The sequence below is a fragment of the Stigmatopora argus genome, chromosome 12 (assembly GCF_051989625.1).
Source record: "Stigmatopora argus isolate UIUO_Sarg chromosome 12, RoL_Sarg_1.0, whole genome shotgun sequence".
Taxonomy (NCBI): Eukaryota; Metazoa; Chordata; class Actinopteri; order Syngnathiformes; family Syngnathidae; genus Stigmatopora; species Stigmatopora argus.
In genome coordinates, this window is record NC_135398.1 from 8,088,721 (window position 1) to 8,106,711 (window position 17,991).

The 17,991-nt window shown below is 41.3% G+C and overlaps 1 protein-coding gene across 6 annotated transcripts in view; it reads right to left on the reverse strand.

Annotated features, from left to right (window-relative positions):
* Positions 1-17,991, reverse strand: part of greb1l (GREB1 like retinoic acid receptor coactivator) — a 35,888-nt gene that overhangs the window by 16,311 nt on the left and 1,586 nt on the right. For 4 of the 6 annotated variants that reach the window (XM_077615345.1, XM_077615343.1, XM_077615344.1 and 1 more), the window contains exons 1-3: positions 4,507-4,708; positions 1,847-1,952; positions 54-213 (exon numbers count right to left, since the gene is read on the reverse strand). In XM_077615345.1, the coding sequence (XP_077471471.1) occupies positions 54-210 (157 nt within the window). In that variant the 5' untranslated portion in view covers positions 211-213; positions 1,847-1,952; positions 4,507-4,708. Of the gene's footprint in view, positions 1-53; positions 214-1,846; positions 1,953-4,506; positions 4,709-17,733; positions 17,895-17,991 lie in introns of those variants that run through there. The other 2 variants (XM_077615341.1, XM_077615340.1) reach the window with 2 other exon arrangements.

Here is a 17,991-nt window from a genome sequence, read left to right on the forward strand (position 1 = left end):
GATGATAAATTCTCGCGGGTCTTGCTGCGAGAGGGTAGGTGTCTCTGACTGACCGTCCATGTTGGCTTGAAAGGGCTCAGGCTTCAGGTAGAGTTGCGTGAAGATGGGTTGCGGATCTCCGCTGCTGGAGCGCAGCGATGCCTCGATGGAGTTATGCAGTGCCTCTTCGAAGCGAGCGGACTTCAGCTGCCCGGCGTAGGAGTTCCCCATAATCTGGTCAAAGGATTAAAAAGAGGTGGATGTCCAATACAAAGTACCATGAAGTCAATTTCAACTCCTAATACAGCCACTGTGCTGTGGGACATCTGTCAGTTGCGTGTGTGGCCTCTGGTTGCAACCTCAACATGTGTTTTCCAAGGGAGAATGATGACAAAAACAAAGGGATGAAATTTCAAACCAGCCAACATGACCATTTTTTTTTAACCAAGACCACCTATGGTACAGAACTGGAGCACTATTTTGACATTCTACGCTTTTCACACAGACTAAAGGCTAACATGGAATACTGAATACAAAAACATTAATTGATGGTATGTCTAACTATCAGATCAACTACTAAATGTCCCTTCTTAAAACCAAATGCATTTTTCGAAATTCATTTTAGATACATTCAAAGTGACATCAATGACATTTTAAAGATGGCATAATGACGGAAGAACATTGTGCGGAAATATTGAAGCAACATCTCAAGACCTAGGCTAAGAAGTTAAAGTTTGGTTGCCAGTATGGTTCCTCCAAATGGACAATGGCCTAAAGCACATACCACCAAACTGGTTCCCAAGTGGTTTAAAGGTTTAGGTGTGGCCATCACACAGTCTTGATGGCTGTCATATTAAAGATCTATAAGCAAGCTGAAAAGACGAGTAAAAGGAAGATGGCTTAAAGATTTAGCTTGTATGCTTTTTCTTTGTAAATGCGTGGTTGGCCAGATTAAAGGCTTGCTTTCTTTTAATTTTCCACCCTTCCTTTCCCTAATGAGTACCATGGGGTTGCAAAAGCAAACAATTAAATGTAGCACCAAAACTCTCATTGAAAAGGACACGTTTTCAAGATATCACATTTAATATTATTATTATTATTATTATTAGACAAATGGACAAAAAAGATTAAAGTAAGAGTGTAGATATGGTCCTTTCGGAGGGGAAAAGCATCTTCACTAGAGCCATGTTAAGATTGAAAAAAAACCATGGCTGAGACTGGCTAACTCAGAACCTACAGGCACAATATGTCACCAATTAATCACTCAGCAGGGATACATAATGTTTTGTCTGACACAAATTCAATCTAAAAAAACAAAGTCCCATATATTGAATGCCTAAACTGACCTTAGAAAAACATCTACAAACATTTTGCATTTTGTTGCACTGACAATGACAAATAATACTACTGATAAGTAGTGAACAATTATAAACTAGAAAGTAGCTAAATATCTAAATTAAATTCAAATTGCTAGAAATTGACTGAGGCAAAGCTCTTTAAATTGGCAAAGTTAGCCTATCAATTACATCATTTATTATCAACTCTCAGCTGCCATTGACAACAAAAGATGTGCAATCTAATTAAACTAGCCGTTCACACAATGATGTCTGTCATATTGTCTTTATTCTTTGTTTAATGAAGTAAGCCAATTGAGTGTTATGAGTTACTGGACTTTTTTTCCAGTTGGTTTGCTTATTTTATGCAAATATGTTAAGCTTTGAGTCTTAGGCGCTTTCAGTATTTTGCATTTGTTGCCCGTTTGTTTGACCAAGGCGTGCTCCTGAGGACAAACTGTCAGAAGTAGTTCTTTTGATAGTTTAACACTGGACTTGCACTGAAGAAGAAGAAGAAGAAGAAGGCGACTCACCTAATCAGTGTTGGCAGGCGTAAAGAGGGACTTGTTCACCTCGGCTGCATGCTGGGTCGCCACCACTCAACGCTTCAGTGAAGACATCTTACTCATAGATTCCACACTTGAAAGAGAACACATACACGCATTAGCGCACACAGCTTGACTATAATGATGTAATCATGGTGGATGTACATTCTTTTCATGGTTAATTTGATTTGTAAATATCCACATAGAATTTACGGTATGTCTGCCTTTTCAGGTTAAGACCCACTTATCTAAGAGAAGTGATAACAGATCGGTTATTATATTGAGATTATGATGATGTACAGTGGTAGCACTATTTACAAATGCTTCTACATACGAAATATTAAGGTTACGAAAAGCTTGTATGGGAAACCTTCCAAGATACGAAAGAACAATCCAAGTCACAAAATCAAACCATAACCTCAAAACGTAAATACATTGTCATGGTAGAGTGGCTTTCCCATGACTTTCCCATTTCCCAACATGCTGGCAACAATAAAAATCCAAGTTAGGAAAACCACTTCTGGAAGCAATGAATTTCATTAGTAGAGTTATCACTTGTGTTTACCATTGAGCATTGTGCACTCATTAAAAATTATTCATTTTATTTTTTCATGTTTGAACAAGAACAATGAAGACACTGGTGAACATCCCAAGGGTGAGTAGCTTCAGGAGCTGCTATGTGATACCTCTCCCCGCCTCTGGGCTATTTCCACACTAGGGAGATGTTTTAGTTTGTGTTGGTCGCACACAATCAACCCATGCTGCTACTTTGACCCCTTGACGAAGTATTGTTTAACCACTCAGCCTGTGATATAACACAAAGCAAAGTCCCCCCGCTCCCCTGACGCTGTTCCGATTGACCCCGTCATCACCAAAGTGGGGTCCAAGTCCTGCATATGTACACACTTTGCACGGGAGCCCATCTTTGTCAATGATTAGCCAGCTTTGATACAGCCAATCAAGTCAATGTGTCAGCCAGGAAGCACCTCTACGGTCAACCTATGACACGAAAGAGCACACATTCTTGTTCTTAATGAAGCCCTGACTTGATTCAGTTTTCAATAAAGTCATGCAAGTTCAAGCTTCAGCTTAACGGAGTACGCGCAGCACTGTTTGGATTGTTATCTGACAAGATGAGAGGGCCATAAACTCAGGGAGAGGGGCTGGCGTCGAAAGTTCTCCCGGGGCGCTTGAAGACATCCAGTTTTTCCAGTCATGACACTAGCACACACTGTACTGAGCAAGAATGCTGACCAAATGGGCCTGCTGACCGAATTCCAGTTCAAGTTAGGACGATGCTCTTTGATGGAGTTGGCTTTTTCTTTCACAACCAACATTCCCTTGCAATATGTAACTTGTTATCAGCAGCAGGGATATTAAGATCGTGACATTAATATGGAATAAATGTCTCACCACATAAAAACAATAAACACACTATATTAAGGGAGAGGTGGTGAAAACAGTCATTAATTCATCACTAACAGTGACTACTTAATAACAAATACAATGAAAATGATATAAGAATGAAATGAAATCATCAACAATAAATTACCAATGTTTATCGAGGATAAAACTTGCTGAAAAAGTTATGGCGATAATAAAACATATTCTGGAGTTTAGAACAAGGATCATTATAATGATTATAATGAAAAGTTCAAATATATTTTTGTGATATGGTGTGTTTCAAATAAAAAGGATACATACATACCATAAAAAGAAACAATATATAAACAATGATAATAACTAAAATAGATTTAATGCATATATTGAGTTGTTATGAAAAACTATTTCACTTTTCATAATTAATAATGAATCCTGGAAATTTGGGAGTGTGGTGTTTTTTTAAATCATTTAAAAATTAGGATCTACTATCAGATAAGGCTGTTTTAATAACAGTTTTAAACTAATGATAATAATCATAAATAGGTTTAAATATAGTAATGCAATAAGCCTGGGATAATAATAAAAAAATATTAGTGAATATACTGATGATAATACAATAATTAAAATATTTAGAATAAATATAGTAATATCTATTAGACAATTCCTCTGACCATTTACAACAATTCATTTTCACTCCTATATTAATTATATTCTGTGACTGTTTGGACTTATTGGGGAATTAATTGGGTTTGATCTAAAAGCATTTTAGGCCACAATGATGTATGCAGGTTTAACTTAAAAAATAAGAAAATCAGCAACCATTAAAAAAGTCCAAGGCCTTCCTGTTTTTGTTTTTGCATGCCATGCATCCTCTTTTGTTTCTCCCTTCTAATGACATTAGAACTGGAGCAGGGAGGCTGCCACATTCAATGGCTTTACAGTCCTGTTTCGCATTCCCACTTTGACATATTTGCCATTAACAAGCGTCAACAGAGTGAGAAATATAAGTGTGCAGCCTCTCCATATCGTTGCACTTTGAGCCCAAGCTCCTCTTCTCAACTGTCCTGCAGATGAGACGTCACCCTCGTATTAAATAAAAGCCAGATAAGCATCAGGAGTGCTCATTGTCATGCAGGAAAAGAGCTGCTCTTAACATCAGAAAAAGCAGAAAGGGGGAAGGGAAAGGGGGCAACAAACATCTCACCACGGAAAATGAGGCGCTAAAAGCCTCGTTCATTAGAGATGTTAGGAATAATTTTCTCTACCTTGCATGACTTTGTCAGGCCTTCCAAATCCCAAACTGTGAGGGCTGAACCCCCCCCCCCACCCCTGAAAACTGGTCACCAGAGGTGTTAGTCCATTGGGAGGAAATTCTTGTGAAAAGTCCAAGCAGGCATGTGGAGTTGTGTCCTCTCATGACACACACCGTCACTCACTCAGGCTGCAAAGAGAATCTTCCTCCCTCTCTCGCTCTCTCTCTCTCTCTCTCTCTCTCTCTCTCTCTCACACTCTCTCTCTCTTGCATGCAAACAAACACATGCAGACCCCTCCCCCCTGCCTCCCCACTACTCCCCCGAGGTGCCCTCCTCTGTCCTGCCTGTGCCATTTGCTAAGGAGGAGGAGAATGTATTCATCTGAGCCCCTGTGGTGACAGATGCTCTGCAAAGGGAGGACATAAAGTGGTGGGGGCTTCATGGAGATGGTTAAAACAGTGTATGGAAGGGGGTCCGGGGCGGGGGATCAGTCTTCATCTTCCAGGGGTTCGCCACGCGTGACCTCCCAGCACGCCAACGTGGGCCAGTGTGTCAAGTTTGGTGAATTAGGGAGTCCAATGGTGGGGAGGAGATGAATTTGGATTGAACTAATTTAAGCTTTTATATAATGTGTGTGTGAGTGTGTGAGGCGGGGGGGGTTCTGTCAGCAGGCGTAATGCCAGGCAGCATTTTGTCACCGGGGCCTTGACTGGGATTGACCCCCACGTCAAGCATTGAGGGGTAGGGGGCTTTCACTCTACTGCTATAAATACCAGTGAGTCATCCTCCACAAAATAAATAAACAGAAGCGAGCAGCAGGCGGATGTGGAAGGCAGAATGAGAGATTTGGTGCATTTATCTCCTCACATCCAGGAAATAGCTCGCACCAGGGATGGACACAATGCTGATTCTACCAATGAATAGGCCCTCGAGAGAGAGATTGGCCAATTCAGTGGTGCTTAGTAGAGCTCTGACCCAATAATTTATTTATTTTCTAACTTTTTTTCTTTTTAGGCACCAATTTTCATCACCTACCGTGGATGGTGGTTGATATCCAATCCATTTGAACCAGAAGAGCTGGCAGCAAATTGATTGGGCATCTATTGCTGTCAATGGCAGGTGTCAGTGAGTTAAGTTAGCATTTATTAAAAAGTTTTTTGTAACATTTTACAACCTAGTCGGCCTTCAATGTAGAACAACGTTGTGTCGTAATATATATATCAGTACTGGTATTGTTTGAATTTAAAAAGACCTCAGAGTTTCACTCTGATGTAAGATATTCATTATAACTGATTTTGACAAGAACACTAATTGCACTTTGTATATATTGATATTGACACTGCTGACGAATGGTGTTGCCAAGTTCCCATTGTGCACGATTTTGAAACCCTTCTAAAACCAAGGCTTCTTTGTTTGCTCTTTTCCTGTCGGCTAATGAGCCGAGTCAAGAATTTGTCGGGTAAACAGAAATTCCGGATGTCGGGGAAGCATGCTTTATAGCTTCATGCCGATATTTGCCTGTACACATCATTCGATGACAAGGGGTCCAAGACTTATGAAATGAAATGCACGCTGCTTGTGTTAAGTAAATGGCGTTTCAGTTCATTACCAGCAGATGCGCTGGAATAGTTGTTTTAATCAAGTCGCTCAAGGCTCTTCGCACCTCCTCTTCAATGGTTATATGAGGGACAAAGTCAGCGCGACGGGGGGGACAGCCGTAAATGCCATGCAGGCCAATGGCTATCTCCGTTAAGGGGGGACGCACGCGGAGCTTTTCCCTCTCTATTTTACCTGCTTCAGTTCCCTAAATAGCGAGCTTGAGTTTGACTGTGAAAAAAAGTTTACATGTCACGTGCCCGTGCCAATAATAAGTGGCCTAATCATGATGGAAAGGTACACGCAAGTTCAAGCGATGGGAAAAGAGCTGTCAGCATGATTTACGCCCGAGTCCCTGACTTTGACAAGCCCCCCTACCATCGGCCCATCCTCTGGGCCCAGCGTCCTAAATAGACCATTTAAAACACAGATAATGAGTAAGCCTTAAAAAACAACAACAAAAGAGTGTGGATTGAATGGATTCCCGCCCCTAAAGCAGCCCCTCAGTACGGGCCGTATTGAACAAGCCTTACTGGCTTAAGGCCCGTACAAAGAGGGAAGGATCTCCACCGCCACCTGAGGAATGATGACTCATGTGACGCCATGGGTGGGGGGAGGTCCGAGGGGGTGAAAGGCTTCTTCCTCTCTGGGAATCCCAAGGGAGCGAGCACCAAGTGATTTTGTTTCTTAACTGATTTGGCAGTCACCCTCCACATGACAGCACCTTAAAATGGTTTTCTCTGAAATTATGCGATGTAATGTAATGCAATATAATGTTATATTACATTATAATATAATAATAATAATGATAATGATGATTGTGATAATAATAATAATAATAATACAAATAATAATACTAATAATAATAAAAATATAATAATAATAAAACTGATAATAAAAATAATACATTTTAAAAACCCTATCTTTTCAGATGATTTTGATGCTCTAAAAAGTCCCTAATATATGACAGTGAATGATTTGGAAGCTTTACCATTTGACTTCAATTTTAGATTAAAAACTACCGACAGGGTGGGATTGAGGTGTCTAAGGGGGTGTGACGTCTAATAATTAACCATATTATCTGACTCTACTGTACCCCTATTTATGGAGTGATTATATGTGTGTGTGTGTGGCTGGGGGGGGGGGGGGCACTTAGTCTAACAGCAGTGATAACACATGGCGGATGTGACACTGTAACCTGAGGCGCATGAGGTTCAACTGACAAATCCACAGATGACCAATGAGCATCAGGTGGGGAGAGGAAGTACGGTGAGCGAGCAAGGTGCCAATTAACACGTCCTCGCTCGTGTAAGGTCACCCCAAAATCTTAACGGCAACAACAGCAAGCAAAACAAAAACAGCCGTTCTTGCTTATATTCCCGCAGTGCCAAGTGTGAGGAATAGCACTGCTATCCTTGGATCTCATTTCCTTATAAAAAGCCTGGCGGTCAACCCCCCCTCCGCTCTCGAGACCCCCGACCTGACACCGCCTGCTGGGCCCTGAAGTGCAAATGTGTGCTAGTGAGGATAGCAGAAGAGCTAAGGTCATTCCAAACAAAGGCAAACATTCCCAGTGAATGCCATTGCTGAAGTCGAGAGCGACACGGAGTGGAGTTAATAGCCCCCGGGCCCTCTCTCTCTTGCTGGAACTGGTGGGGTGAAGCAGGGTTTAAGGCCTGCTGTGGCCAGAAGGAGCGGGGGTAGGGTGAGCGTGGGTCCGAAGCTCGGACAAAAGGAGCATTTGGACACATGAAGAAGTCATCATCATTAAGCCACTGGAAGTTTACTGTCCAGTTATAAAGCTCATTTCAGAACTAGGGTGTGAGCTAAGAGGATTCTGGGTGGGGTGCATGGGGGGCTAATTCACCGGCTTTGTGAGAGAGGTGACCTTACTGCAAAATCTGGGCCATGGATCCTAATAAAAAAAATGGAAAAATGGATTTAGGCATTTCTTTATAAAATCCATTCAAAACGTTCAGACTAATTTTGACAATTATAAGAGCATTCCAATTGAATCATTTTTAATTTTCCATATCAAAGTAGATTTTCGCTTCAGCATCTTAATGGTTTTTGTTTTCATATATATATTTTTTAACTTATTTTAAGACCACATTTTTACAATGTCATGTTTCTGATATAAATACCCACATTTTCAAACCAATTCTGAATGATTGTGTACCCTTTTTGTTCTCATTTTAGTTTTACAAATTATTATATCCTATTTATAATGTTTTAAACAACGTCCCAATGCAATTAGAATTAGCATTTGAATTTGGGTTGACATTTTCACGACAAATATTTATGATGATCAAAGCCGTGATATTAAACAAGAATGTGCAGTGTTCTGCATGCACGACAGAATACGTGCACGACAGTGATGCTGCTTTACATCTCTGTTCATGACTGTGCCCTAAAAAGAAACGAGGCCTGTCGGTGAACTCAATCTGCATTTTATAACACTTCGGGTTGAATGCCAGTTCAGGTCAGGACAACAGACACAGCTACATACACACACAGACACAGGACCCTAATGCTTTTATGGACTTATTGTGGCTGGCCATATTGAATTGAGTTCTATTTCATACAGTAAACCTGTCAGGATCCGTGGTCAGATGGCGGTCAATGGTAAAGGGCGAGAATGGTTGAGCAGAAACGGTCTTTCAGGGAGAAAATAGGGAACAAAAGGTTAGGCCAAGCTTCTCCTCTGAAATAACCTGTTTTTAGAAGCTAACAGTAGATCTTTGTTCACACTCGACCAGGCCTTGCTCCTCCCTGGTTGCTGGTATTTGTTAGAGGGTGTAAACGGAGAGTCGTGCATCACATTGAGTGTGCCGAGACTATCAAAACATTGCCCCTTATCAGATGACTGGAGAGCTCATGCAGGGCTCAGGTTACAGTTTAGTTGGATTAACGCTACTCTTGCAATGACAAGACAAGCGCGTTCAAAGGATAAAAACCCACATTACATTCAAACATTAATTAGGAACTGGACTAGACCCCTGAATGTAATAATATTGATAAAAGACTAAAATTGTATGTACAAAACCTTAAAAACTTAACAGGATCTAAAATACACCCATTATTTATTTTGTTAGTCCCTGTCAATCCTCGCAAAATGACTTTGGCTGGCATTACAGTTTATTCCTGTGATTCTAGTAAAATAAATTCTATCTTGTCATTCATTTTCTCAATTGTACTATTACAACACGTGAGGGAAGCCTTCCTGCAGAATGTCTTAGGTGACAAAATATTGAAAAAATAGGATGAAAGTGGTATGGCAAAAGAGATAAAGAGATTTCAAACCAATTCTTTGTCTCTATAAAGCCCTCAGTGTCCATCTGTCTGCAGGATGAAGAGGTCTACAGGCCCTTCATTCAGGTTTACTGTCACTTTTCCCAACCAGCCAGGTTTTGTGAGCGTGTGGGACGCGCGAGTGGGGGTTCAAACCCTTCCACAAAAGCCAAAGATCCACACTCCTATTGTCCCATTAAGACAAAAAGATTCCTGCTGATGCCTGACGGGAATTAAGCACGTCACCGGGGGCAACCTGGTGCTTATTAATCAGGCCGGTGTGTCTTGTGTAGGGTTGAAGTGGGGGATCAATGGAAGGGATGTGACGGGGGTGGGTCACCAACGCTGACGCGGCATTGCCGAACGCCCGGGGTCAGGAAGAGGGACATGATGGATCCGGCTGACCGCTCCGTTGAAGGAAGTCCGCGGGGAAGGGGGAGGAGGGTCGGTGCGTCGAGATGCTGAGAGGCTTCTTTGTGCATGTGTCACTCACAACTGATTCAAGGTGGCCAAAGAAGGAAGAAGAAAGGAGAGGGAGCATTGTGGAAGATGCCTGAGACGCACAACAGACCTCTTTCTTTCCTCCATCATAGACACTTTTCAATCAAGACTGCAACAAATAGGACTACTTGAGCCAAAAGAGAATTGGGACACCTACATAGAGTGAAAACCCACATCTATGTGCTAAATTAAAATACGTTTTTCAAAAAAATCACAAATAAAATCGCTACATTTAGAGTAATATTAAGTGCTGTGCATTTGACTGAATATGAGACCAAAATACTATTTTCACTGATATAGTACATGCTGGGTTTTATCGCATCTATCCTAAGGCTTTTGTAGCAGAATGGTAAATACTCTTTTTTAGATGTTTGGGAAACTGTAATCTATCTTTTCTATTTTTCGGCTAGCCCCAGTGGTTTACATCTTGTTGTGTACCCATTGCAGTTTTTCTTTATGATAGTTGTCTTTGATACAGCATAAATCCGGTTGTTGGAAGGATTCTTTATCATTTGGGCAAGAAGTCTTTCTTCATATTCCAGTTGTTTTCCGTGGTTGTGGTTATCCTTGGGTGGTGCTAAGTTCATGATGGTTTTTTTTATTATCCTTGAAGAAGTCCAAATAATGAAGAAAATACCAGCGTTGGCCAAATCAACTATCTCTTCGATGGGTTTGTTTTCATTTTGACAGCTTGCCTCACTTATATTGACAGCTCTCTGACGGCTCATATTGACTGGACGGCAACATATTCTGAATACAAATGACGTACTTAAATAATGTCTCAATATTTTACCTGCACTTGTGAATGTAATCCACATAAACTGTTGTAATTCATACACACCTCAGATGATTTGGATGTACTATACACCCTCAAATTAAAGTCTGAATTTAAAGTGCAGCTTATTTCATTTAGAATTGTAGTGTAAAGAGGGTTGGTTATATCCCCCTGTTCACTCTCCCGGTTTAGTCTTCTGAAAGAGTTTGTGCATGGGTTGGAAGTGTGTTGACCCAATCCATCATGTCAATACACCAATCCTCACGTAGATCAATATGGAATTATTTTCCGTGTTTTTCTTTAGCTGTGCTTGACCTGCAAGCGCTCACCTGGGGAGAAGAATGGAAGGAAGAGAGGAAAATGGAAAGAAAGCCAGAGAGGGATAATGACCTCCGCCTGGCTCAATGGAACGTTGAGTCCTCGCAGCACAAGCCTGGGTCTTGGTCACCGTAGCCTTGGACGATCTGTGAGGGCTGACGCGGGGAAAAAAAAATTAAGTGGACCAGGCGGACGTGCCTCTCCCACGCAATTGCTGGCAACACCAACACACGCTGACCTTGTTTTCCATTAAGAGGGAAAGTAAATGTCCTCCTTCGGGACACATTATTTTTGAATGTACAGTATGCAACAAAAGCAGAACTGAGAAATTCTTTTTTTTTTTTGGAGCCTGCACAAAGACTACAGCTTCTAATAACTATACTATGTAGATAAAGCATAATGGTTAGTTATGTTTGCATTTGAAAAAAAAAGTGCAACGGGTTACTGGTGCAGAAATGGGTACTCGGTCTTTTGGTCGCCCGGAAGGTTATTGATAATTACCATTTAAATCGTTGCTCAAATTCCCTAAATACAAACTGCAAATTAATATTTAGTCATACTTAATGCCCTATTAATTATTAGGCTAAAGAAAAGCTCCAAATTTCCCGTACTTTTATTGTGTTTTGTTGGAGAACTTGTTAAGACCCTGACTGACGTCCCTTCCTAAGGGGACAACCCATGTACATACAAACTCTTATACACTCACACGGCCGCTCAGTGAAACTGCTCAGGGCCATTGTTGGCTTTTATTGATGCGTAGACCGTGTAGTTTTACCTTGTTTTGTCGCCGGTCTTTTGGTTGCCCGTTGTTTGGGTCCGGGCGACCAAAAGACCGGCGACCAAACGACCGCACACGGCAGAAATTAGTGTTAAAAAATATCAAGGAGGTTATAAATGAATAAACATAAGTGAGAAAAACACACGACGTAATGTCACCTGTTAACATAGTAAGTCTTATTCACAGTCATGTCACAGCTCATCTTTGCATGAACGCTAAAGTAAATTCTGAGTTGTGTATAAATCATTTTAGGACTGCACAAACACAATGTACTGGATATATTGGTTTCCCACCACAAAACACTGGCTATAGTAAGCTTAGCGACCCTGATGAGAATTAAAGGATATTCTAATTCAAAATCTACTGTTTTGATTTTAAATTTCCTCTTCCGAAAACAAGCGCCAATCTGCCTAACCGAGGGGAGACTGAAAGATTTGTTTATCCTAGAAGGAAAACGACAACAGTAGCAGCCAAAACAATTGACTTGCCACCTGATAAAACTTTACAACACAGCTGGTGCCATGGCACACAGTGTACACGGTGCCTGGCCGTTGTTTCCGAGGTTGGCATCTGTGCTTGAAGTGGTGGATAAACGGCGGATGGAACAGTCTGTGCGAACACAATGTTCCTTAACGGAACATTGCGAGACTCGGTTTCACTGTTGGATTCTTTCCAGGGGCTCAGTGGCAAAAGTGAGGATAACATTACTAAGTGCTCTTCATGAGCTCACTTCAGAGGCCTACAGAAACGCAAGCGCATCTGCTGCAATCCTCAACAATGATTCTAGGTGCCAGTTGTCCAAAGTGATTTTTGAACCACAGACCATTTTCAAATCGAGGTGACTAATAACCATGCACATGTACACTCATACCTAGAAACAATTTTGAGCCTACAATAAGCCTACCATGCATGTATTTTGGATGTGGGAGGAAACCGGTGTAGTACCCGGAGAAACCCCACCCACAGAGAGAACATGTAAACTCCCCACAGGAAGGTCGGAATGCACCAGGGATTGAACCCTCGATCTCAAAACTGTGAGGTGGACGTGCTCACCACTTATGCTATAACAAACAATAAAATACAATTTAAGTTTAGGCTTTGCGCGACAATACAAAATGGGACGAAGTATAATTTACATATTTATTTTTTGTGTGTACTTTGCCTGGCAGTGAGGTAATGAGCATTAATAACATTCATTAGTTTGTTTACCACATTGGCCAACCGAGGCATATAATGTTCTTTGAGTATGATTACATAATTGTCGAGCAGTGCGACAGGGAAAATTGACTTCTTTCTGACTGATGATCACAAAACAGTTTTTTTTTGGTCCAGTCTACCTGTGCGGCCCAGTACCAAATGGCCCACAGCGCAGTTAATGAACCCACCAGACCCCCATGAGCGTCTCTTATGTACAAGCCCATCTTTGCCTGGTTATGCCATCACACGCTTGACCCATTAACATAGGTCGCGGTCACGCTCCCTGATGAACAGGCGGGGTGTCATTCCAGTTAAAGTTTAAAGTTCTCTGTTTTTTTGTAGGAAAGTTATGTCACTGATGATGAGTGTTATTTTGTGTGTGTTTTTTTTAACTTTAGGTAAAATGTAAGCAATTGTTTGAAAAAAAAAATCATTAAATTGATGAAGCATTATATTATTAATATCGCATTGTCATCCAAAGAATCTATATTGTACCATATCATCATAAAACAGGTGATTAACACTCTTTCTATGTATCAGTCCATCTACAACAGTGACATGTAATCAATCTAACTGGCTGGGTATCCTTCCTATGCATCTTATGTATTACCTAATCAGAGCATACAATATATGAGTAACGTATCATAATCATCTTTACTGATTCAACACACACACAGCATATATATTTATGTATGTATACAACGTACATACATGCACACGTTTATGATAGATAAACACTTGATCAATTTGATTTGAAACAGTCTATGCATGACTCACTTTGACTTCAATTACAGTTTTAAATATTCATGTGACATTGATTGTCCTCTCATCAGCTATTAACTCAACTGGGTCCTGATTTAATGGAGCTAAAGATGCACAAAGAAGGATAGAAGTCCTCCCCCTGTGCCACGTTCACATTTTGACATCATTAAAGTGTCATTGACCGGGTTTCCAAAATGACAAACCAAGCAGCGCTCAAAATTGATGAATTGGCTAATAATTGCAGCGCTAAACAATAGGCGGCTGCTGGAATCAAATAAAGTCACTTCCTGCAGGTGAAACTATAATATAATATAACAGCTGATGGATCTGGTGGGCTTTCAGGGGCATAGCCCCCACCCACGGAGGGATCAATGCACATAAATGGAAAGGGTCACAGACCTTTGACATCTCCTTTCAGCCGGGGGATGGGATTGGGCCTTTGTGGGATAGCCTTTAATGATCCAATTGTCAACTGGCTCATGCGTCCTCATACAGTAAAACACATTTTGGCTCAAAAAGCTTCAGCCAAACTGACCGCTAGCGTGCATGCAGCTGCCTGGCTTCATCGCTCCCAGTTTATTTTAACCTCCAGTCCATTGTGGTCCATTGTGAACCCCCCTCATCCTCCCCTTCGAACCTTATCAGCGCCTTGGCTGGTTTTACGCTTCAATGGTGCCCTTGGTCTTTCGGCATGGCGTGCTGGCCAATGTTGTGGGGAACCAAAACTGGGAGGATTTGTCATGAGCATCCCATTGAATAACATTCTCTATGTGAGGGAAATGTTAACAGCAAATATTTTACCAATAGGTAATTTGTGAGCGTTAGAACATAAGAACATAGTGTTCCTCGCATTCTTGACCTCTGGTTAAAAGTTTACAAGTGTGTTGATCCAGGTGGAAAACATCTCACACATCAGCCGTGACATGCTCTACTAAACCATAAAGCAAATGTCAATGCTTGGCAATTAATGGATTACATGACAAGACTGATTGCCCTTTTTATTTTAATTACTTAAACATACAGTATCAGGTTCCTTGCCCACTAAAGTATTTCATGTCTACATTTGTATAAAGTATTGTGTTAGGTATATTTGAGTATATTTCTGTAGAAAACATAAAATATATACTATAAATCCCACAAAACAGGGTTGGGTATATTTGAGGTAGGAGCCGACAATAAGTAAAGTTTTTGATGAATGAGGACTTGAAGGAACACCTGTTTTGTTCATCCACCCCAAAAAACATTTAAAACAATAGCACTAATCCCCCCGGCTGGCTCTTGAACCATCTGCAACGAGGGTTAACACTAAGTGCCTCTGAAAAGGATCAGGAGGAGCATCTGCCTGCCTCGCTCGTGCTTGTTTTGCCATCTAATGATCAGCGAGGGTGTTTGGAGTAATAGATTTGCCCTTTATGGATCAATATGCAAAAAATGTCTCCAGCGGCCCTGTCGCACGGATCACTATCTGCCGAGCAGGAGTGGTAATCCATCCTTATGCCTGGTTTTTGTTATGACACTGAATACACATCCCAGGGATCCATGGCATACCGCTGTGTCACAACAGATACAATAAATTTTATGATGTTTGTTTATTGCTGCAATCTTCTTTTCGATGTCAGCCAGAAAATCTCATTTTCTGAACGCCTTTATCCTCACTAGGGTCGCAGAGGGTGCTGGAGCCTGTCACAGCTGACTCTGGGCCAGAGGCAGGGGACACCCTTCTTGGCAGTAGGTCACACAGGGAAAATTAACATTTCAGCTCTCCAACTCAACCGTGTATTGTAAAGAAAGGACTAATGTAAGAAAATTAAACTTTTAAGACGCTAAGTTGAGGTACACCTGACCCCCCACTCCTTAAACCACCGAGCGAGACGGCTAAAAGAGATGTCTCCCTCAAGGCTAAAGAGACAAAAGCTGCCACGGTGAGCGATTTCACGGGGACTCTTACTTATCTCTGCCCAGATTAAGTCTCAATTGTTTGCTGGGAACAAAGATGGGCAGTGAGGCAGTGAGGAAGACCCCCCCACCTCCACCACCACCATTGAGCCAGATGGTCAGTGTTCAGAGCCCCTGACCCCTCGAGCTCTTGTGCTCTATGACAGCACGCCCTTGGTGTAGATTGGCCACCCAAATAACGCTCAATTGGCCATCTACAAACGTGTGCTCACATGATACTGCTAACCTTCAAAGAACAACTTAACCTTGTGTTTCTCCCCTCCAAAAGCTTTGCTCTTTCAGCAATTTGTTGGACCGTCAAAAATAATTTCAAATGTTTCTATCACCTTTTATCTGTCAAGTTAACATTTTTGGTCCATTTCAGTTGGAGTTGTAGTGCTAATTGTTCAACAGAGAATTATCACGCCAATTTGGAAGACAACGAAAGGCACCATAAGAGCAATTTAGTGGATTGTAATGCTTATAAACAAAAAAAATCATGTCAACAAATGGCTGCTGTGTGTTTGTTACTAGTGTATAACCCAATTTCTTTAATAGCTATTTGGGGAAATTAACAATTGTTTTTTTATTATTCATCTATTAATGATATACCCCGTATTGATCTAATAGCGCTGTTTTTTCTTGAGCTGAATTAGGGAATTCCATTTCAAATATTATTTTATATGTTCATGTATTTACAAAAGGGAAACTCTTTTGATGTTTTGAGTTTATTTCCTCCAATTGTAAGCAATGTGAACAAGACCTTGACCTAATCCTGAAGTCAAAAATGACTCACGATTTTGGGCATACTTGTTACACAAGAAACACATATCGTTATGTCTAGCTCCACCTTACAATTGCCATACCAAGGAAGGATTAGTTATTTGTAATAGGCTCATTAGCTGGTTGATTCGATGGAAATGCACAGATTTGCTTAATAAAGTTGGCTAAACTTTGGTGCTCTGCAGGTATTATTGCATACATAACATGCCTGATCAGAAAAGATGACTCTACAAAAACATGCATATCATCCACACTAATTGCGATAATCTTGTCCTCTGTGCACATTTAAGCTCCTAAGGGATTTTAGAAAGTACAGACAGGAGGAAGAAAAGTGGGGGAGGATGGGAAGATGGTGAGGAATGTAACCTTTAGGACATGGGCCACAAGGAATGGCAGATTAGGCTCAGTGAAGACGGACTGGTTTGTCTGCAATTACAATGACAGACCATCTTCCTTGCTTGCTCTTATCTGATATGACTTTATCTGAGTGGCCAAAGCCTGTTTCAACACCAAAGCCTCTGGGGCAGCTGCAGGAAGATTTGGATGTAAATCAAGACGGGTGTCAAAATCAAGGCCTGTGGCCACATACAGTTTGTCTAATGTCAAGTTGTGCAGTATTTGAAGATGTCATGCCACTATCTCTGTGCCAGACACGTACCATACGTTATGGGTAAAACTCCGCAATACAGAGAGATCAGATTAAAAAAAAACATGAATGCAAGTGCATGGAAAACACTGTAGGTGCTGTAGTGCATGTGTTTAAGACCAGTCGCAACTCCAAAATACAGCCTCGTTTACACTTATGGAGAACTTAGAGGTTATGTGCACTTGTAATTCACAGAATACAATTTATCAACAGAAAATCCAACACTCTGCTGTAAGTATATTTGTATGTATGTTTTGTGTTGACATCACAAACACTAAACCAAATCAGACAAAGAAGATGACACCATGGGTCAACTGCTTTACATTCATGGACAATTTTACGTCTTCAATGAATATAACACTTGATAACATGGAAAGCCCTCTTTATACAAAATTTGTCAGATGACACCAGCGTGTTGCTCAGAAAAGCCAACAAAATACCTCGGGTAAAAAAAAAACACGCACATAAATAAGCATCTGTATTTATAAGTCATGCAAACGGTTCTAGTCAAACTTTGCAAGCACATTTTCGGCGACAGACGGCGTCTACCACCCGGAAGCTCTTGGGACTCCACGAACGACACAATTTAAATGTTGCGGTGGAAACGACGCGCACTGTGCGTGGGCAGGTGTGTGGAGCGTCTGTTTGTGCGCCTACCTTGCAATGGTGCGTTCGCGTTGCGAAGACCCTCCGTCCCGTGGTCGTGGTGGGCGAGTTGAGCTCATCTGTGGCCAGTTGTCCCAGCTGATCAGCGAAAAGTATGTGACGTCATCTAGGCACTGTACGTCCTTAACATTGCGGAGATCGGACAGGGAATTCTGTTTAGAAATTGAAAATAGTGTGTGTGTGTGCGGGCGTGTGGTAATGCAACGATTTCCACGCAATGAAAGGCACGTCTATTTTTAGTGCACGTGC